We start from the raw sequence: 21876 nt of genomic DNA on the forward strand, positions 1-21876 counted from the left end.
TTCCAATGGAAATCAACCTCTGCTGCAGAAATCTATATATGGATTGCAATCTTCATTTATATGAGACTACACACAGATAAGCAGATCAAGGACTATTGGAAGGCTTCGCCCCTAGGGAAGCAACGCCCTCTTCATCCAATTACAAAATGGATGACTTACACACGATTCCAGCTATTATCACGGAACCTTCGCCTTTTTAACCACACAACTATCGATAAGGAAGCTTCTATTGAGGATTATAGCCGAACCTTTATCCGGGTTAGGTCCTGGTCTGACCATATACAGGAGGCGTCTTTAGACTGCTACTCACCAGGCACATCTATTGCTATAGATGAGTGTATGGTCCGCTTCCTAGGGAGAGACTTAGAGACAACAGCCGTACCTAACAAACCTATCCCTCGAGGCTTCAAAGCTTGGGTTGTGGCCCAAGAAGGCTATTTCCTCCGGTGGTTATGGCACCGGCCACATCGAAAATACGGGCCCGTAGGGGTCAGGCCTGCTTACCGGCGAAAATCACCACAGGTACGGAAACAGCGGCAAAGACGGCCAGTTAGGAAGTCAGAGAGAGCAGAGCATCTAAATCCTACCCAAGCTGTGGTTGTTACCCTAGTAAAATTACTGCCAAAAGCCAGGTATCACGTATTCCTAGATAACTTATTCTCCTCCCCTAACCTCTTCCGCCGGCTCCGTCAACTAGGGCACGGAGCCACAGGCACAGCCCGTCAGAACTGTGGCTTCCATGAACCCCTAGTCAAGCTGAAGAAGGTTGACAACACAGCAGCCGCTGACCTTGAGTTCAACTACCTTACGGCAGTCCCTACGAAGGATAACCTGGTCAGTTAGAAAGACAGGACCTCTATGATTTCCCTTACTAATTTATCTTTGGTTAGGTTAACCAGATCATTTGGAAAGACAACGCTCTTGTGTTATTTTTATCTACGGTTTTCACAGGCGTTGAACGTGTTGACCGCAAGAGGAAGAGACCGACAACAGACCAACCGTCAGCACGGCCAATCAAGCGTTTTTTTTGGTGCCGAGCCTGTGAAGGTTATTTCTATCCCGTCAATTGCTGCTATCTACAATGAACAAATGAATGCTGTGGACCAAGGTGACCAAAGGCGAGCCTATTGGAGCCCTGACCGCCGTGTCCGTAGGGGCAGCTGGAAGGCCCTAGCTTGGGACTTCCTGCTAGAAATAGCCCTGATCAATAGCTTCATTTTACAGCTTAAAGGGCAGCCACAGTGGAAGCCTATAAAGTCACAAGCTGACTGGCGGCAACACATTGTGGATAGCCTTATTGCTAAGTATCAACCTAACAGTCAGTCAAGGCAGAGATTTCATACTGGAGACGAATTTACGCCTATAACACTGCATAATTGGGTCCGAAATAAAAACCCCTCGCCTTGTAAAGCTTGTAAAGGAATACGGGTTAGAGAGGGTCAGCCGCAGCCCTTACAAGCTAATACAAATAATGGGAATAGATGCAAAAGGGTTCAGTCACGGTACGGCTGTCAGGAGTGCAAAGTACCCCTATGTAAATCTGGGAATTGTTGGGACTTCTATCACCGCATAAATTAGGTGGGTCTGAATGTACCTTTCATTTGATGTCCTCTGGTTGGCTAGACCCCCTGTCCGGTACGCAAGTGTAGGCTCATGACACTCAAAGAGATAGCCTCCCCGTTAGCGAACGAGACCGAGACCCCCGATATCGCCAAACGACAAGAGAAAAGGCACGCTTGGTCGTCAAATCCTATCTTCAGCGTCAGTGGATATGAGTCCACGTAAACTCGATGGCCCTCAGGTACAAGGTCATTGAAGTCAACTAAGAGGGACCTCTTATACTTCGACTCGCCACGGCGACAGGATACCCCCTTAACAGCGTTCTTCATGAATTGTTTCTTCACCAAAGGAACGCAGTGACGTTTCTATTATACACGATGAAAATAATGGTTGATCTGATTAAAGCGAAAAACGACGTATTGTTATTCATTAAAGGCATGGAATGGGAAAAAACGTTGGGCATGGGATATTGAGGGCGAAGTCATTACATATATGATGCTTTAAGAGGCAACAACCATGCTACCATATATACACAGGTAACAATGAAATAAATGATCTTGTAACATGCGCAGTACTTGGCTTCTTCATAATTACTTGCAATAGTTCATCCCATAAATGGTATAATTGAACTTTGGCCTTTCTTCCTTATAGGGACGGTGAGTATTTTCCTCGAGAACATCTGTGTCTCCCGAGGCTCCAAGTTTTCAGGGGTCCAGGGTCCCTGCGGTCATGGGCCCGGTTCCCCGGGTCCTAGCCAAGCTAGACAGGGTCTCAGTTTTGCTAACTTTCACTGTCCAATCAGCCGACTGATTGATCGGAGCAGCTCCGGCCATCCTTGCAAGCTTCAGGGGGCTTGGTCCTTGTGATTTCCTTAGTGGAGAATGACGGTAATTCAGTGGCGGCCTAGCTCTTTGAGGCTTGACTCTCAGGTGGGTTACAATAAAATCTGCACACCAAAGCCCAGTGACAGAAATATGTAAGTCGTTATAGCATTGGTGCTAGGCTGAAAGACGGTGGACATTTCTGTCACTGACCAGTTTTCCAGTAGGCACTGTAAAATGTGCCGATCATTTTGAGACCCCCTTATACTGTACGTATGACATTGATCACTAGCTCACTGATTGGTTGGTAGAGTTTCGGAGTGTCTGCTCCGACTCTGTCATGCTTTCTTAGATAGGCGTGGACGGATGCAGTCGGGTGTGTGAACCTGGGACCGTATGTACAGGGCTCAAGGGTCAGAAATTCCTCATTTATTCTCAGTAATCCAATGGGAGATCTTCCGCTGTGGCAAATGATATCTATCTGACTTCGGAATTTGACTTTCCAGATCATTGAGGACTGTGCTACATGCCCTTACGAGCCACTTACCCCACTACATACGTTGGCAAGATGTCATTCTTGATTTGGTGAAACAGCATGTCCTACCCCCCGGGCTGAAAGAAAACGTGGCTGATAATCTCATACAAAATCTATGCCTGGGCCCGGCTAAGTTTTTCTACACCCACTAGCCTACCTCGCAGCCAATTGTCCGTTATCTTTACAATACAGTTCCCCCAAATTAGTGCATGGTGGCAAAGCAGAAATCTGCATCCCCCAATGCCCAATACCCATGTGTCTCAAATGCCGAATCTGAAATCTCTGCTGACCTCCTTGGCTATCTGCCTTCCGTTTGACATTCTCGGAATGTACGATGCCAAAGATATCGCCTAACATGGATTCTTGTGTATCCGAATCCATGCGTGAGGACGAGACAGCACGGTATGTTTATCGCATCACACACTATCGTATTACCGTACTTATTAGCCATGGCGCCTGACAGTTACGATGAGTTGCTGCGCGCAAACTGTCGATCCATCTGTCAGGTCACCAGTGCGGGGCTCGACAAGTCTCCAAATTTGGTTCTCACAAGTCTTGCTCAGCTTGCAACCTGTCAAACCAAGACTGAGCGCTCACTCATATCGTTGTTTGACGAGTCCAAACAGTATATTATCGCTGAGGCAACCCCATCGACCTCTCTCTTATCCGTGTCATCGCAAGAGAACAATGGAGATGGACTCTGGCTTTGCGGAACACACATCCCACGCACCGATGGGGTCTGCCACTATACCTTATGCTCTACTGAGGTGACCTCAGCGGAGCTGCCCATTGTCATTGTCCAGGACTTGGCCATAGATCCAAGATTTGCCTCGAGTCCGTATTGCCGCTCTGGTAGCTTGGCCAGGTTCTACGCTGCCGTACCTATACGAACACCTCGGGGTATCAACATCGGAGTCTTGTGTGTCATCAATTCTACGCCTGGTGCTGAATGGAAAGATGAATATTCAAACGTTTTACGAGGCTTGTCACAGACTATTATGGACCATCTCGAAGGCAGTCTAATCAAGAATACCCTCAAACGTAGCATAGCAATGGGCCGGGGCTTCCAAAAGTTCACCAACAGAAAAATGCTCCCAGATGAGTGTATATCTTCAATCTCAAAGACAAATCCAGACGCCCACAACCCTCATAATTGGAACAACAACCAAAACAATTCTAATATTCGACAAGCCCATGGTAATCCTTCCTCCAGCACGGAAACAACGCCATTGGAAATCCCTAAACCTCAATGCCAGAAACTTTTGTCTTCAAACCCATACTTAAGAGCGTCCCTCATCGTTAAAGAAGTTCTTCAAGTGGATCATTGTTCCTTCTTCAGCGTAGATTCTCGCGAGCTGCATATTATCCGCTCCTCAGAAACAGAGAGCAAGTCCGATATTTCACTGGATGGGCTGCCCCTTTGCCCAAGCGCTTATCACAGTGACAGCGGGAAGCAGAGTTCAAATACTCAGCTTCAACTCCCCTGCCAATTACTTGGATCCTCCAACAACTCAACCTCAAGCACGACTAAAGACGGTGGTGATATCTCGCAGGTCTTCCTATCCCATATGCTCCAACGGTACCCAGAAGGATGCATATTTGACATGGACTCATGCCATGTCAGTGGATTGACCAGTAATTATACAGCAGATGCAAATCTCCCGCATTCAAAGAATAACAATGAAACGCTGGGGCCTGCATACGAGCAGCGAGAGCTTCTGCAGGCTTTCCCCGGAGCCCGTAATATCACATTTATTCCTATTTGGGACCCCTTGAAAGGCATGGTTTCTATTGGTGGCTTCGCATATTCAAAAGCACCTCGATATCAGTCCGACAAAGGCAGCGAACTCCCCTTCTTCAGGGCTCTTGGAACACTAGCAGCATCAGAGGCTTGTCAGATAGAGACCTTGGCGGCTGATAAGGCCAAATCTGACGTTCTTGGGTCGATATCTCATGAACTGCGCTCCCCGCTTCATGGAATCATGCTAGGCCTCGAGCTACTCAACGACTCGGGTTTAGATGCGGCGCAACAAAACATAGCTCACTTGATGGAATCATGTTGTCAAACACTTTTGGACACAACAGAGCATTTGCTTGATTACTCCAAGGTGAACCAACCTGTCGAGACATATGCTTCATATGACGGCGTTTCTAAGGAAGTAGATCCACCTCAGCCCTTGAGTCAAACTGTTCGTCTGGACCAGATTGCAGAGGATGTGGTGGAAAGCGTTTATGCCGGTTACATTTACCAACATACATCAGTGGAGAACATCCTCAGCCAGTCTAAAAGTCACCTCGACACCAATTTCAAACCTATAAAACGGTTGGTACCTATGCAGGCTGTAGAGATCAACCATTCAAGACAAAATAATATCGGACGTGAGGGCCCGGATGGAGATGTACACGTGTTTTTGCTCTATGATCCACGGTGTCGGTGGAGTTTTCAAACGCACCCTGGTGCAGTACGTCGAATTATAATGAACCTGTTCGGAAACTCGCTCAAGTATACCTCCCGAGGTGTTATCAAGGTCACCGTCACCCAAACCCAGCTAGACGGCGCACCAAATCAACGAATGATCACCTTGACTGTCGAAGACACTGGGCGTGGAATTAGCCAGGATTTTCTTCGGAACTGCATCTTCATCCCCTTCTCTCAAGAAGACCAACTATCTAGTGGTACAGGATTAGGACTAAGTTTTGTCCAGAGAATCACATCCCAACTTGGTGGTAATGTTTCGATCACCAGTCAAGTTGGCGTTGGGACCAGAGTTACGGTGTCTTTACCCATGTTGATAGACACCAGCTCTACAGCAACTGACTTGTTACCGCGTGGGCTGCCAGACCGGCAAAGCACATGTCATGGTTTACGCATGCGACTGGTCAGCCCTATCCAAAACGCTGGAGCCGCTCCTCATCAAGAGGCATTGTCTTTCAACACTCTGATAAGCGATCTATGCTGCGAACATCTCGGTATGATAATGGATACGGTATCAGATGTTGAAAAAGCGGCCCCGGATGTTCTTATTGTGAAGAACAATGCAACAGGCGACCTATTAGCGTCAGCCACCCCATGGCCAGAAGCACCACTGTTGGTAGTGTGTAACAACGCGTTTGTTGTGCATAAATATGAATCGGTATATGCATCCGCTGGACGGACGAGACTTCAAGATTTTATTGCACAGCCGTAGGTTCTCAGCTTCATGTTATGGCCTCTCTTTCTAACTTGATCCCAGACTAAGTCCAAAGAAACTGGAAAGGGCAGTCTCCAGGGCCATCAACCTTTCGGCTGAACCTGACGAGAGTCCACTCAAACTAGTGGAAATGCCATTGCCTACGCCATCAGACACAGCTTCTTGTAGCCAGCCACCAACTCCCGCCCCTTCGTCTATGGAGAGCCCATTCGATGGGTCTATTCCAGCTGAAGACTATTTCCAGGTCCCACAGTTCTTATTAGTCGAGGATAATCCGATTAATCTCAAAATGTTGACCTGCTTCATGAAGAAGTTGCAGAAGCCATACTGCACTGCAAGGAACGGCGAAGAAGCTGTCTCTGCATATAAAAAGGTCAATGGGCAATTCAAATACATTCTGATGGATATTTCAATGCCAGTCATGGATGGTCTCGAGGCCACCCGCCAAATACGCGCATTCGAACAATTCAATAAGATCACCGCATCGACGGTATTCGCCATCACTGGGCTCGGGTCTGAGAGTGCACGAGAAGAGGCAACCCGCAGCGGCGTGGACTGTTTTATTACGAAACCTGTTAAGCTGCGTGAGCTGGAAGCAATGTTGAGCAGTCAAGGAGTTACGATATAGCAAGCCGAAGGTTCTTAGACATAATTGAATTTAAGACAGCCATTTCTTTTCTTACAAAGCAAATCTGTTAACCTAATCTATTTTATAAGGAATTAGGGATTTATTCTCTGTTAGACATTAACCTAGGCTCTTGCATCCCATAAAAATTGAAATCTTGTTGGTTCACTGTCCTGTCACAGAGTGGAAATCGCTAGTAGTGTTAGAGAAAGGAAGAGCAGGGAAGGATGCTCAATCGTCGAGCCCTGATCTGCAATGCAGCTGTCTTAATTCCAGCTCGAGTAACCGTAATCAAAGGTCATCCCTTCGTAAGGACTTCACCATCACCGGTCCAACCAACCCATGATGTTGCCAATCAATAGCAGTGTACAGTGGAGGTGCAGCTGGGCCAACACCGTTTGTCTTGACATAATCAACTCTTGCCTTTACCGCGTTGAACAAGGTAGATGCAACCTCGATTCTTATCAAGTTAAAGCCCGAAACAAGGAAGCTTGATATATCAATTTGAGGGTCAAAAATGTCAATCGCTGGCAGCTGCGTGCCGTTGATCCAAGCTCTCATCGTGTTAAGCACAGGACCAAACTGTAACACCGTGATGGTATCTTTGCTTGGAATGCGAAGTTGAAAGTTTGCGGTGTATGTTCCGACGCCCGATGCGTTCTGTACTACAGGAATCTGAGACCACGGCTGTAGGGTTGTCTGGGTGCCGAGATGAAGCATCTTCTTTGCAGATGTCGACTTTGTCTCGTCAGGACCAGGCACCCAGGACTCAAGCGTTAGGTTCCACTTTCCGATGTCGACGTTGAGGAGTTTCTTTTTCTCGCTATCTTTAAGGGCGAGAATCCGCTTCGTCCGCCCATTAGACAAGGTCAAGGAGGCTTCTTGAGCATCGGCTACCACGACAGAAATCCCGTCTGGTATCAGGGCTGTAGGAAGCATGAATGATATTATCGGAATGCAAGAGGACGTGGGTCTTGAACTCTGCGGTGTTAATGGCGATAAATGCTGTCTGGCCTTTCTCCAGAGACATCTGGAAGGCGATCTTTCACGACAAGCGCTGGTAGACCGCTATAGCTTCCTGTTGCCCTGTCCATGCGTTGAGCTGGTATGGGGCTTTGTTCTCCTAGACCTCTGCGGCGACATCAAATGTTGCTGATGGACCCTTGTCGTAGAGGAACAGATAGTCCGAGCCACTGGTCGACCTCCACATAGTATACAAGTCCTTTGCAGCGCTTGTGGACTGGGAAGTTGTCTTGACTCGAGGCTGGATGGAAAGCTTATCTAGCGCTTGGAAGATGTCCTTGGTTGATGTGACGAAGCTGACATTCGGGTACTTAGATCTTTCAAGGATCGACATGCTCTTCGACACAATGTCCTGGCCTTTGGATCCAATTGTTGTGCTGGGAAGCGCTCCCACAACGACAATTGCTAGTTCCGTCGCCTCTAGTTGCGGCTTCCGGGGTGATAAACTGCTGCTGGTCGAGAACAAGAGCATGGTAACCCGCATCTGCAGGATCCAGAACCTTCCCCTGAATCTTGAGGTTCTCAGAAACAAAGTTCGCGGGCGAAAGATACTCTTAGGTACAATACAATACAATTTATTACGCCCGGCGGCTTATTTTGGCCGATAGGGCACTAGTCACTAATTCGTACGTACATTGCCTAGTTTTCGTCCTCGCCTCCCCGAGCCCATGCTGTGCTACACGTTGCTCAATCTGTGTCCGCATTTCCTAAAGCCCAGACTGTACCTTGCTTTTCACCATATGAATTGAAATAGGTCTCCTCGAGCCCATACTCTTAGGTACAATACAATACAATACAATTTATTACGCCCGGCGGCCTGTTCTGACCGAAAGGGCACTAGTCACTAATGCTTACATACAACGCCTGCTTTTCGTCCTCGTTTCCCCAAGCCCATGCTGTGCCACACATTGCTCAATTTGTGTCCGCATTTTCCTAAAGCCCATGCTGAACCTTGGTTTTACACCATCAATCTGAAATTCGTGTCCTCAAGCCCATACAGCGCCTGCTCCTTGATTACTCTTTTCCTTTCTGTTCTGCTGTGCCTTGCTTCTCCCACGTTTTAGTAGCATTACCGGCGAACTAGCTTGAAGGCTGTTCTTCAAGTGTCCAGCGTCCTATCTACGGCGGCTGAAGCGGCGTCCGCCTCTGTGCACAGGGTGTTTAGTATAGGGTGTGAGTGGGTTAGTAAGAGTAAGTAGGTGAGGTTCTTGCAATCTGGCTTCAATATTGTGTGTCGAGTCGTCCTGTGGCTATTGCAAATCGTATAGTTGCATGGACTGCCTGCATGTTTGGCGTCCACTTGGCGTCATCTGATGGTGACTTTCCTCCTAGGTAGAACGAGAGGTTCCCTCTCAATGTCTCCGTGCACTGCAACATTTCAGTCCTATGCGCTGTCCATTTCGTGCATCGAAAGAGAAAGTGCTCTACTGTCTCTATCGCTTGCCCGCATGCGCATTGCTGTGATGCTGCTACGCTGATCCGGAATAGGTATCCATTTAATCTGGCCATGCCTGTCCTAAGTTGTGCTAGCACGCTGGCTTCTCTCCGTGACAAGCCATCATAGAGCAGTCGGGTGTGCTTGCCTGGGAGTGCGGCATCGACCTTCTTTGAAAACCTCCCGACGTTATCTGGTAGCTGTTTCCTAGTATGCTCACCTGATTGAGCTATGTTCAAGGTCGTCGATCGCATCCTGGGAAACTTTCGGGCCGGGGCGACACCTTCTCGGCTTGCAGCTCGCGCTTCTTTCTTAGCCATCTTCAAGAGCCTGTGTTCAGCACTGGTGGGTATCCATACGACAGCCGCTACATTCCGCTTGACTTTTAACGAGTTAATAGAATCATATATGCATCCAACATATTCTTGGCCGGACTGCTGGCGAGGGTTTCGGATCGTAAGCACGGCAGCTTTGTTGCTCGCCAATAGTGCCACGCTTCGATACTCAAGGTCGGGTAAGTGTCTCAACACGTAAGCCATCGCTGCTAGTTGTCCGGAAAATGGGTTCTGCTCCGTCCTCATGCCGAGCGTGAAGGAAAAGCGCTCAAGCTTCGGTCCTCCTCGCACCGAGGCAGGGATCTCGATGGCCCCGCCGACTCCGACTACCCCATTCCGCGCCGAACTGCTCACTGCTGCCCGTACCGCCCATCCTAGATCTGTTTGTGTTGTCCCTAAACTATCCCCATCATCTACTATAGTCTGCACCCGTTCTACCCAGGGTGCCAACGTGAAAGGGTTGATCGTTTCTAGTTCTTCCATCGGGATCTCATTGAGTGCCACTGCTACCTCGTAGAATGGCGACCGATTATATCTTCTGAACTTTCGAATGCGAGATGTAGAGCTTCGGAGCGGGTTGGTTGTCGGAAGGGTATGTAGATCAGTCCACATCTTGATGGCCGCGCACACTACAGTGGGATGCGGGTTCAGCGTCAACCATCTGTCATTGTAAATTTACTGAGAATAGCCAAAAATGGACTAATCATGGCGCATGCACAGTATACCATCGGCCCCAATACGATCCCTGCCCTTCCCCAGCACTAACAGCACAAAAATGCCTGGAAACTCGGGCATTAACCGCCCCGTCTGACGACCAACTTCATTCATTCCGGTGTCTATTTCTGACCAGAAGCTATGTTTACCCAACGATTATATATATGCACCCTGTTCATGAACACACAAAATACTTGTTGATTACTATGGCAGCTAGTTTGGTATACGCCACGGCAGATGTAGGCCCTTGAATAGAAACAGAGATCAATCAAAGCCTTTACTCTTGTGGGATCTCCATTTGCAAAAACGCCCGAGCTTCCCGTGCAGCTTTCCTTCTCCCTCCGATTCGTAAACTTGCGTGACCGCCAAAGACTAGACTGGCTATACAAGCGACGGTAACTGTTGTAACGCCTCGCGTATGGAGGCGAGGTATGCCACGCTCTGCATCGTATCCGGATGGTTTTCTACAAGCACATGGCGGCGAAGGCCCAAGGCGGTTTGATGGAGCTGAAGAGCTTCATCATATCGGCCCTGAGCATGGTACGTCGTCGCGAGCTCCGCCATGCTCCTGATCGTATCGGGATGCTTCTCCCCAAGCACCTTCCGTCGGAGAACCCATGCACGACTATCCACTGGTTCCCTCTCTCTCCACCGCCCTCGATCGTACAGAAAATACGATACTCTCTGAAGCAGAGTCGCTGCCTTAACCTCCATCCTGCTCACCTCCGCCCACTCCCCCACTCGTATAGCATGTTTCATGTACTGCTCGCATCGTGCCCATGAACTCGGTTCTGATGGTGGGAAGAGGCCATCTACAATCTGCAGAGTTGTGCCAGCATAGTATGCTTCACTGTTTTCCGACTCGTTCTCGGTACTCAGTGTCTCGCCCAGGATTTTCTCAATTGTGCCACGTACTCTCAGCCCATATCGCAAGGCCTCTTGCACGAGCTTGTGCATCTCATACCTTCGCTCGCCTTGCTCTGTCTGACGCAGGCTAAGGAAAGAAAACTCTTTCAGTCGCGTGATGGCTTCTAGAACCTCAATCTCCGTGGCCTGTTTCACTGAGTCCTCCTTGTCATTGTCGCATCGATCAGCAACTGCCGCTATCAGCTCGTACGGTATATCCTGACTGTCAACATATGCAACCACATGCAACATCCGGTACGACATCTCGCTTTCTGTTCGGATCCGCTTCGTCGAGATCCTCGACGTCTCGAGCATACTGTTCGACACCTCCGGCCGTCGATGTCGGTCAGCGTCGCTAGCCTTTAGCATATCCCATCGGGTCTTACCTTGCCTAAGGAAACCTAAGTATTGCTCGGCCGTCATTGACATACGCCGCATATAGGCGCCAGCTTGCGAGATTGCCAACGGCAGGCAGTGCAGCTCTTCCAACAATGCGTCTACTCCTGCCTCCCTCTCCACCGTCGACGAATCACCCCTTCTCCTCGCGAGAAGCGTCGCCGCCTCATCCATCGTCATAGAACGCACTGCAATACCGCGAGGCGATCCAACAAGCGTGCCGACAATATGCGCGTCTCGACTCGTCCATAGTACCGTCCCTTGCGATCCGTGAGGGACATATTTGTATAGAGTATCGTTCATCTCTTCATCATTTGCTTGTTGGCCCACTCCGAACAGCCTCAGGTCGTCAGCGTTGTCGACGACCATCACCCATTTCGATCGAGCTTCAATTGCGCTGCATACCGCATCTAGCAGGTCCGACCCGTCAAGCCGCTCGTCAACCCCAAGCTTCTTCCCGATCGTCTTATAATCGGATGTGAAAGTCGCTTCATTGTCGGCATGCACCCAGAAGACGCAGCATTTGTCATCGGTATCGCATCGTCGGTACGCGTAGTCTAGCGCGATCTGTGTCTTGCTTAGTTCGTTCCTCCGTTAGCCGTCTCGCGACATCGTAGCGTTCCAAAACTGGGGACCTACCCAGATCCCCCTAAGCCCCACAGGGCAGCGCTGCGCGATCCTACCGATTGCGGTAAAAGCTCATCTAGTCTGTCGATGAGACCTGGTCGATGGACCAAATCCTCGTTGCGGGGATACGGAATGACGCGGCCGACTTCGGCAGGGGCCGGCGGGTGGGGCAGGCTGTAGTAAACATTTCCTTGGACGTTTCCCTGGTGGATGTCAGTGTTGTCGTGGAACTGGCTGTTGATGGCCTCTCGCTGCTCATATGCTGAATGCGGTAACATCCTGATGTCGACTCAAATAAGATCGACCAACGAACTTTCTTCAGCATAGGTCGAATCTTGAGTGCGAATGCAAAGAACCAATTTGCTCACTTCAGCCGCTCACGTGATTCTACGTCAATGCGTCGTCTTCGATTTTGTTAGCCTTGGGTTCATAGCGCAAGGATATAAGATCTAAAAGGTCCTTCGAGTACAAGAGAGGACAGACACAATAAAAGTTTTTCCGCCTGAACATCTGACACCAGTCTTTGTCAGTCACGCAAGTTGGCGAATCGAAGGAAGAGCAGAAGTCGCGGCGCAGGTCGTTATGGGAGGTTATACATAAGAAGGCCGGTAGCCTCCATACGTCGAGGTCTCTCGAAGGCTGAGGCCTTGATAAATTTCTGCTTCTACATAAGGCCATATATTTATTTGTTGTAGTTTATGTCACGAACAAATGGTATCGCGCCATGTATTCCAAAACGAGTGTTTTATTTACTTATCACATGTGATATAGTAATGAACTATACCGGTAGTAGTGTAGGATGTGCGTTGGCGACCGTTATTGAATATAAACTATGGCTAGGACCAGACTAGAGTAATTGAGGCTGACCCTTTAAATAGTGAGCGACCATGGGACAAGCTAATGATTGCCCAAATGCTAAGGCATCCATCCGAATGGTGTTAGTGATTGGAGAGGGCAGGGGTCACAGCAGCTCCAGTGACACACACCATCATGCGCCACGGTTAGTCCATTTTGGGCATGTTTGACAAAATTATAATGATGGACTACTGACGCTGGACCCGCACCCCACTGGAGATGGCTAAGAAAGAGGCGCGAAGTGCGAGCCAAGACGGTGCCGTCCCGGCTCAGAAGTTTCCCCAAATGCGATCGACGACCCTGAATATAGCCCGATCGAGCCAGCGTGCAAACCAACGGCTACCAGACAATGTTGGGAAGTTTTCGAAGAAGGTCGATGCTGCGCTCCCGGGTAAGCACACTCGATTGCTCTACGATGGCTTGTCACGGAGAGAAGCCAGCGTGCTAGCACAACTTAGGACAGGCATGGCCAGATTAAATGGATACCTATTCCGGATCAGCGTAGCAGCATCACAGCAATGCGCATGCGGGCAAGCGATAGAGACAGTAGAGCACTTTCTCTTTCGATGCACGAAATGGACAGCGCATAGGACTGAAATGTTGCAGTGCACGGAGACATTGAGAGGGAACCTCTCGTTCTACCTAGGAGGAAAGTCACCATCAGATGACGCCAAGTGGACGCCAAACATGCAGGCAGTCCATGCAACTATACGATTTGCAATAGCCACAGGACGACTCGACACACAATATTGAAGCCAGATTGCAAGAACCTCACCTACTTACTCTTACTAACCCACTCACACCCTATACTAAACACCCTGTGCACAGAGGCGGACGCCGCTTCAGCCGCCGTAGATAGGACGCTGGACACTTGAAGAACAGCCTTCAAGCTAGTTCGCCGGTAATGCTACTAAAACGTGGGAGAAGCAAGGCACAGCAGAACAGAAAGGAAAAGAGTAATCAAGGAGCAGGCGCTGTATGGGCTTGAGGACACGAATTTCAGATTGATGGTGTAAAACCAAGGTTCAGCATGGGCTTTAGGAAAATGCGGACACAAATTGAGCAATGTGTGGCACAGCATGGGCTTGGGGAAACGAGGACGAAAAGCAGGCGTTGTATGTAAGCATTAGTGACTAGTGCCCTTTCGGGTCAGAACAGGGCCGCCGGGCGTAATAAATTGTATTGTATTGTATTGTACCTAAGAGTATGGGCTCGAGGAGACCTATTTCAATTTCATATGGTGAAAAGCAAGGTACAGTCTGGGCTTTAGGAAATGCGGACACAGATTGAGCAACGTGTAGCACAGCATGGGCTCGGGGAGGCGAGGACGAAAACTAGGCAATGTACGTACGAATTAGTGACTAGTGCCCTATCGGCCAAAATAAGCCGCCGGGCGTAATAAATTGTATTGTATTGTATTATAGTGTCCGCGCTTTGTTGAGTTGCTTTCCATGTTTCTGGATACAATTTTCCTCCAAGGGCACTGTAGCTTTCGGTTCTGATGCAAATATTTGCTTTTTCCTCCCCCTTCGAAAAGGCCATACTATACTCCACCATAGAAGCTCAGAAGAAGGAAAACTGTTAAATACATCTAAGTTTCAAGCCACTCCTTCACGCATGCTCAAAAGCCTGCGTATAGTTCGCCTTCTGGATCGTGGCCTGTTGTTGAAACCACGCTTTTACATCGTCCGATTCAAGTTGCCAGCTCTTCCCACATATTCTTGACACAAGCTGTTGACATTTGGTGCTATAAAACTCCTCAGCCATACATTGAAAGGCTATACGATAGAGGATGAATGCATTTGCTGGGCGCTTGTTCTTGCCACTCTGGGCCACGAGATGCCTTTGCTCCAATGTCTGCTGCACGTGCCGATCTACTCTAAACTGGGCCTCTTCTAAGGAACCGTAACTGCTGAGGACAACTGAGATCTCCATTATATCGTCAGGTTGCTCAACTGAATCTGGCGTATCCGGAAACAACACCCAATCTCTTTCGAACCATCCATCGAAGGCGTGATCAGCCTGAGCTGAGGTCGGATGCCAGCTATCTTGAAGAATCCCAGGCTGAGATGCAGATGGAAGGGAATGACTCAGCGATGGACTTTGCAAGAAGCCTCCTTCTTCTTGGATAGATTGCGGTAAGAGATATTCGTTCTTACAATCCGAATCATTGGGGAGGGCTGAACACAGCAGAAGGTCCTGGTCGGCAGCTGGATTCATGACGGACTCACGGGCTTAAGGATCGCAAAAGCTTGGAGCACGGCGAGTATCTTGTGGAAAGGGTTGGATCCGATCAACAAGGGCAATGATGCCAGTTATTGGGGCTGAAAGTCCTAGGCAGTCTTTCACTAGACATTGGTCTCGAGTAACTAAGATTTCCATCCAGTACGGTCGATCATATACATGCGTTTGCGGCTCAAGTAATTTTTTTGAATCATGGCGTTCTATATTTGGATATTTGCACGTCCTCAAAATGGATATTGGCGGTTCCCGTCCGTACGTCCAACACACGGCCAGAAACAACAGGCAGAGCTTGGCGAGGTCTATTTTGACCCCTATCATCATTTTCGCCGATCGTCGCAATACGGACTTTCTGACAAAGGCCAGCAAAAAGGTGCATAGACATCTACGAACTCATAGCTACGGCGATACTAGGTCAGCCGAGTTACTTTTTTCTCGTTTCTTAGACCTCCCATGCATCGTCCGGACTCTACTCACCTCTTCTGATATCTCGCGATGAGAAATCAGCCTTGAGCCGAATGAGAACAAGGTGCCAGAGCTTCTATTGAACCGTAGTGCCTAGTTTCTCGTCAGCGGCGGACCATATGGGACGTTCTTCGGATCTTGAGGTGAGTTCACTTCCTGAGAAGAGCTGCGCAGTCGTACAGAGGGACCCGAACGGAGGAAGTCGCAGTTCCACGTACATGATTCATTCAAACTCCATTCGTCAGTTGAATATTGGGAGATCTGCAGTTGATATTGATCCTATGTGATTACTCACATGGCAGAAACTGGGTATCCTAATAATACAGATACAGAAATTGGTCCTGGCCCCGAAAACCTCTGGAAAATCGACGAACTGAATCCTTCTGTCTTACCATTCAGACGTACAATCGCGAGACTTCCGCCCTTATAGGATTTCGACAAAGGCGTAGAGGCCCTTGTTCGAGCCCATGGACCGGTTTGCCCAGTGTCACTGCCCGATCAAGCTCAAGCCGCGACCGTCATCAGACTTCTACAGGCGTTCACCCAAAATCAACTTCGGTGGCCCCACAAAGAGTGGTTGCTAGAGGCTTTGCCAACGATAACTACTAACAAGGACGGGGCAGTGTTATTAATGTTGACCGTTTCGCCCCGTCCAATTACCGTGATTGGTAATCTTTGCAAAGCCATCCAGAGCATCTCAGTGTATCTTCCGATTATGGGATGAGCCAAAGTGTACAGACTCCTCCAGATAGGAACTACTGCCACAGTCCGCTCTTCTGAATCCAGAACCGTCAGATGAACCAGAAGTATACGATAGAGGAGGGTGACTTCACCATCTACACTTTTTTCCACAAGAAGAGATGGGAGCACATACTCTAAGATTCACCACGCAAACGCAATATACCCCGCATAAAAACTATGTCTCAACCACCCAGCGCTGAGGGTCATGAACTTGTCTTCATTGACGTTTCAAGCAGCTAGATGGGCATCGGTAAGCACGTTCTACTTTACAGGAACACTGAGGATCACCCTGACCCGCCTACAGGAGCTTTCTGCCACCAAATTCACGGAATTGACACTCCCAATGCTGAAGTTGACGCAAAAATATTCTCGCATGCCCAGTGTTATAAACTTCTTAAAGCCCCAGCCCCTGGACAGTCTCGAGAAATGCCTGCTTTTCCTTTCGTCGAACATTGTGTCGACGTGTATTTCCAATCATGGGCTCCTCTTCTCCAATTCTACATGACGTTTCTCAATGCTTACAGCAGGTTTCTTCCAGCGCTGCCCACAGATCAAATGCAATCAAACAAACTGCCAAACAAATCAATCAAATATGCCAAAATCTTATTTCAAATCAAACGAATCCAAAACCCTGGATTTGGAATAACATTTGATATATTTGGTAAATGATATACGATCAAAGGTCGGATCTGCCAGGCTGTCGAGCGTCTTTGGAGCTTACCCGGAACCTGGTGGATATCAGGGTCTGGTGAGTGGATATGGCCAATCAGAGTCATGATTCAGATCTTACGTTAGTGTGCTACCCCCCACAATGCCTTCGAAGTGGCTAAAGGGAAGGTAGCTTCTTAACTCTCACGATCCCACGCCCCCACAACATCAAACCGCGTTAGTGCTAGTCCGTTTAGCTCTCCTCGATGTGTGCGATTCCTTGCCGATCGACGCCTAACCCGATAGAATCCAACGACATTATGCTTCCTTCTCCACCCTCCGCCTTTGCTCTTCTCCGCCCACCGAGAAATCTGGCAAGTCAATTCGAGCTGACTACGCGGGTGGCTTCACCAGACCTCCCTACCGTTGCAGATCTTCTGCGAGCAGTATGAAGGAACAAATGATATGTTTTGGACGAGTCCTTGTCCCGGCAAGGGTCGAAAGGCCGAAAGAGCTGGATCAAGCGCCATGGATCTTTTCTCGTTGAGATCGACACTAACGACAGCCCATTGATTCCTTACGGGGCCTATCGTTTGTGCGACGCGAAGGGGGTCAGCCCGAGTTCTTCGTCGCTGCTGCTACGAGTTCGGCAGCTGACCACCCCCGCTAGTATGTGAATGTGACGTCGCGAGCTTGAGCACCGTTGACCAACGTAGGTTCCACAGGATCTTCGAGAGCAGTCAAGGCGCTGGTAGAGACCCGTCAACCAATGGATTTGAACGGCCCAAGTGACGGCTCTTGCAGTACAGCGCCGTGCCGCTTGCTAGAGTCAAGATGATCTGAGAACTGAGCCTGGGACTTCTGATCGACACCAATGTTCTTTTTCTTTCTTTAGCGATACATTCTTTCAGCAACTCGCGTGCCAACTTGACCCCACCTACCTGACCAGATCCCAAGGAACCGGCAATCGATGGGCCGTTTGCTGGATGTCATGTACGAGTCTTAGAAGGATGAGATCACGCAGGAGCTCTCAAATGTCCTTCCTAGAATCTATCTAGGGTTCGACCTGTGGACATCACCCAATCGGCACGCTGTCATGGCAGTCACAGCTCATTTTCTTGACCTCCAGGGCAAGCACCAGTCGCGCCTACTGCGACTCCGTCGCCAGCTCGGATGTCACAGCGGAGGAAATCTCGCAGTGATTCTTGGGCATATATTGAACCTGGTTGCTCGTGCTTTCCTTTACAGCAAAGATTTCAAGGCTTTCAAGGCCGAATAGCAGGTCTTCGACCTTCTCGGCCGGCGCGAGGATGACCTACGACGCTGGAGAAAGAAATGGCCGGCGGGAATGATCCACAATGTTGCCAATTTCATCAGATCTTCCCCTCAGAAGTGTGGGTTCTTTGAGAGGATCTCACGCGAGAACGACGAAGCACAAAAATATCTCCTGGCGGGTGAGTATACAGCAGAGCTAGAAGTTGTTATGAACAACGACACGAGATGTAACTTCACTTATCTCATGATCTTTCGAGCGTTCGTTAAGCAGGGAGACATCAGGGCATCCTTAGTCCATCCAGAGGTGGAGAAAAGGCTACCGGAGGCCGACATGTTGAAGGGGAATGACTGGAGACTGTTGGCGGAAATCAAACATATTATTGAGCCATTGTACCTGCAAACTATGAGAACGCAGGGCTGGGCAGCGAAGGAGGTAATGGACATGGATGGCTTTGGGAGGTGATGACAGGCATGAAATACTTGCTGGAACACCTTGTGGATCGGAAGTTGTTCTACCATGCTGTTCCAGACGAGGCAAACAGAGAGAATACCAACTCATAGGTCGAGCTAGGTCGAGAGCGACCAGACCGGAACCGGCAGATTCCTGCTAGATTTAGGGAATGCAAGATGGACACACATCTGCGAAAGCCAATGCAAAGCTCCTTGCCAGGTCGTGACTCGGGACAATGTGATGATGGATGAGGCAAGCCATTAGAATCATCAGCAGTTGATGATATGAAGAAGGATCTCCGACGCTATCTGAGACTCTCCATCATCACCGCCTGGCAGAAACTCAATGAATACTATACCAATCTTGGAGAGTCACCGTTGTTTGCCGCATCCACCATTCTCCATCCATCACTGGGCAAGAGCTATCTGGAGGTGAATCGGGCATCGGAAGAACAGGTTGTCTGGGCGAGGGACGCCAAAGATGGACTATCTGACTACCTGGACCGCTGGTACCGCTGCAACCGGTCAGTGAATGAGCAGCGAGGGGCAATTGTTAAGACTACGGCATCCCCAAGCGTGCCGCAGAGAACCCCGGTAAACAGTATGCTCAAGCAGTAGGTGAAGAGCAGGACAGCAAAGACTACAGCGATGGGAAGTGAGCTTGAGAGGTATCTGCGGCTAGAGCCGCAAGAGGCTGAGGATCCAATCGAGTGGTGGATGGCTCACCAGGGACAATTTCCGATGGTCAGCCAGTTGGCTCTCGATATACTCGCGATACCGGCAATGGCAACTGATTGCGACAGGTCGTTCAGTCTCGCCAAGTTGACGATGACGACAGAAACATTGGAGAAGTTGTAATACCTGAAGAATTGGGTCAGACATGGTGCGGTAAAGCTGGGGGCGACAGCAAGGGGGGGAAACGAGGTGTAGTGGAAGATTGGACATAGTAACATGGAGAGCATAGAGGGTAAGATTAGAAATATTTGAAATACTTAAATAAATGTTTTAAACAACAAATGTAGCGTTGAGGGTTGCCAATAATCTCAAATATGGCTCCGGATTTAATTTGTTCGATTTGAGGGCAGCGCTGGTGTCAGATGTGATATTTTGTGACCCAACTCTTCATCCATTTTTTCCACTTTTGTCGAGCTGAAGCGGGCTAGCCATTTGGGGAAGTAAATGTCACATGACTGGAAATGCATGTGGACTAACTGTCTCCACACCTCTGGGCGGAGATTGTTCTTCAACATGACGCTGACATGAGCCTGTTGCAAGGCAACCAGAGAGAATTACACACTCTCTCAGTATGCCAGGAAGCCATAACAACACTAGGTACAGCTCAAATTTTCGCCTTTCATTGAGATATCTGCTCCACATTGCCTACAACGCAGGCCATCTTCTTGTACTGACATGCTGTCATAGCGATCTGGCCGACTATCGGGTGCCGCAAAAACTCCAAGATCTTTACTTTTATTATGGCCGCTGGTATGGAAAGAGCGGAAATCTACCCAGGGAGAATTACATATTCCCAATCGACAAAGTTAGTGCAAGTACGCCCATCTCGGCTCCGATGAACCTAACTTCGTTTGCGCAAAGGAAGAGCTGGCTCGCCTAGACATTTTGCACAAGTTCTTCTTAGTAGTTCGCAAGAACCATCTGTTCTCGGCTTCGTTGGACGTGGAGCAGCCGTTGAGGATCCTCGATCTCGGCACAGGCACGGGAATCTGGTCCATAGAACTCTCTGAGTGAGTCGGTCAAGGAGTAGACAACTTGGCGTTCAATCTTACAAACTGCTACAGAAAATATCCCCATATGCACGTACAGGGTCTCGACTTCAATATGATACAGCCTAAGATGTAAGTGCAGCCAAAAGATATCAGTTTCGCTGACTCATATCGCCAAGGATTCCACGGACCATGGCACCTCCGAAACCATTCGACCTTGAGGGTTCTTGGGACACGGTTGACCTGGACTGGGACTTCATGCATGTCCGAACACTCTTCGGCAGTATTCAAAACTGGCCAGATCTGTACAAAAAGATGATCATGTTGGTTGCATCCGCCATGAGTCCCTGCTCGCTAACCTTGGCTAACCCCTTAGTAAGACACCTGAAGCCTGGGTGGGGCTGCATGGAGCAAGTCGAAATCGATTGGACCCCACAGTGTGACGACGATTCTCTTCCGACCGACAGTGCTCTAAGTGAATGGGCCTCAAAACTTCTCGACGCAATGGATCAGTACGGCCGCCCAATGAGAGTAAACCCCGAGAAAACGCGACGGCAGCTTGCACTGGCTGGCTTCGTAGATATCAGTGAAACAGTTATCAGAGCTTGTTACAATCCTTGGCCCGAAGACGCGACTGAGAAAGAAGCAGCGAGATGGTTTAATGTAGGGCTCTCTAGCGGTCTCACAGCTCTATCGTGCGCAGCTATGGTAAGAATGCTTGGCATGTCCAAAGAAGAGGTGGAAGGTCTTTGCGATAGAGTTAACAAAGAGATATGTATGCGGAGTTACCATGCATATTGTAGAATGTAAGTCTTGTTATACCTGCGGCTGACGGGGCAGTCACTGACGACCGATAAAGATATATTTGGACGGCAAGGAAACCCGGGACCGCCTCTAGAAGCTCTTCAGTTCTTTCGAGTTGACAGTCACACACACACACACACACACACACACACACACACATACACCCAAATCTATTACGCCCAGTAGGCCAACGTCCAAAGGGCTCTGAAGCTAAAGATACATACACTTCGCTAGTTATTGCCTTGCTCTCGCCGAGCCCATACAATTCTCACCTTGTTCCTTCCAGTCTAGTCATCACTCTTCTTGGTCCTCGTGTTAGTAGTAGCAAGTCGACCATTACAAAACGCTTGTACCAGACAGTTTCACTAATGTGGGCTTCCTTACTTGACTTGTTATCATATGTTACTCCTGAACCGAAACCGACAAACCCCAAACGACTCTATGGACAACCTAGTAAATCCTCGGACTCATAGTCAACCTCAGCCATTCCTCGATGTGCAGCCTT

General features: G+C 49.0%; 6 protein-coding genes across 13 annotated transcripts; 2 read left to right on the plus strand and 4 right to left on the minus strand.

The window, feature by feature from the left end:
- Window positions 1-3365: 3365 nt before the first annotated feature.
- Window positions 3366-6735, plus strand: FOXG_14476 (uncharacterized protein; the record flags this gene model as incomplete). Its single annotated transcript, XM_018394530.1, has 2 exons — window positions 3366-6100; window positions 6150-6735. The coding sequence occupies 2 exons, from the start codon at window positions 3366-3368 to the stop codon at window positions 6733-6735; spliced, it is 3321 nt and encodes a 1106-aa protein (XP_018254718.1).
- A 288-nt stretch (window positions 6736-7023) lies between these two features.
- FOXG_21742 (uncharacterized protein) lies at window positions 7024-7671 on the minus strand (the record flags this gene model as incomplete). Its single annotated transcript, XM_018402090.1, has 1 exon — window positions 7024-7671. The coding sequence occupies one exon, from the start codon at window positions 7669-7671 to the stop codon at window positions 7024-7026; it is 648 nt and encodes a 215-aa protein (XP_018254719.1).
- A 184-nt stretch (window positions 7672-7855) lies between these two features.
- Window positions 7856-8239, minus strand: FOXG_14477 (uncharacterized protein; the record flags this gene model as incomplete). Its single annotated transcript, XM_018394531.1, has 1 exon — window positions 7856-8239. One exon carries the CDS (start codon window positions 8237-8239, stop codon window positions 7856-7858), a length of 384 nt encoding a protein of 127 aa, XP_018254720.1.
- Window positions 8240-10388: 2149 nt separating this feature from the next.
- On the minus strand, window positions 10389-12482 carry FOXG_21743 (uncharacterized protein). Of its 3 annotated transcripts, none has more exons than XM_018402092.1 (2): window positions 12181-12482; window positions 10389-12108 (listed from the first exon to the last, which is right to left on the minus strand). In XM_018402092.1, exon 2 carries the CDS (start codon window positions 11908-11910, stop codon window positions 10621-10623), a length of 1290 nt encoding a protein of 429 aa, XP_018254722.1. In that variant the 5' UTR covers window positions 11911-12108; window positions 12181-12482; the 3' UTR covers window positions 10389-10620. The 3 variants fall into 3 exon arrangements, with proteins under 3 accessions (XP_018254722.1, XP_018254721.1, XP_018254723.1); XM_018402091.1 differs by having other exon boundaries at window positions 10412-12118; window positions 12181-12481; XM_018402093.1 differs by having other exon boundaries at window positions 10414-12114; window positions 12181-12481.
- A 2152-nt stretch (window positions 12483-14634) lies between these two features.
- On the minus strand, window positions 14635-15243 carry FOXG_14478 (uncharacterized protein; the record flags this gene model as incomplete). The annotated part of the gene is made up of 1 exon (XM_018394532.1): window positions 14635-15243. The coding sequence occupies one exon, from the start codon at window positions 15241-15243 to the stop codon at window positions 14635-14637; it is 609 nt and encodes a 202-aa protein (XP_018254724.1).
- A 4854-nt stretch (window positions 15244-20097) lies between these two features.
- FOXG_21744 (uncharacterized protein) lies at window positions 20098-21705 on the plus strand (the record flags this gene model as incomplete). Of its 6 annotated transcripts, XM_018402097.1 has the most annotated exons (7): window positions 20098-20175; window positions 20266-20383; window positions 20440-20588; window positions 20643-20699; window positions 20747-20890; window positions 20948-21373; window positions 21427-21705. In XM_018402097.1, exons 1-7 carry the CDS (start codon window positions 20150-20152, stop codon window positions 21488-21490), a joined length of 984 nt encoding a protein of 327 aa, XP_018254728.1. In that variant the 5' UTR covers window positions 20098-20149. The 6 variants fall into 6 exon arrangements, with proteins under 6 accessions (XP_018254728.1, XP_018254727.1, XP_018254726.1 ...); XM_018402096.1 differs by having other exon boundaries at window positions 20747-21373; XM_018402095.1 differs by having other exon boundaries at window positions 20098-20383; window positions 21427-21612.
- Window positions 21706-21876: the final 171 nt, after the last annotated feature.

Source organism: Fusarium oxysporum, chromosome 15 (genome assembly GCF_000149955.1).
Source record: "Fusarium oxysporum f. sp. lycopersici 4287 chromosome 15, whole genome shotgun sequence".
Lineage (NCBI taxonomy): Eukaryota > Fungi > Ascomycota > Sordariomycetes > Hypocreales > Nectriaceae > Fusarium > Fusarium oxysporum.

Coding starts and splice junctions, on each gene's coding strand:
- FOXG_21743 (XM_018402091.1), bottom strand. CDS start 12,446: ATGTTACCGCATTCAGCATATGAGCAGCGAGAGGCCATCAACAGCCAG. Junction 12,119..12,180: donor TGGGGCTTAGGGGGATCTGG/GTAGGTCCCCAG, acceptor GAACGAACTAAG/CAAGACACAGATCGCGCTAG.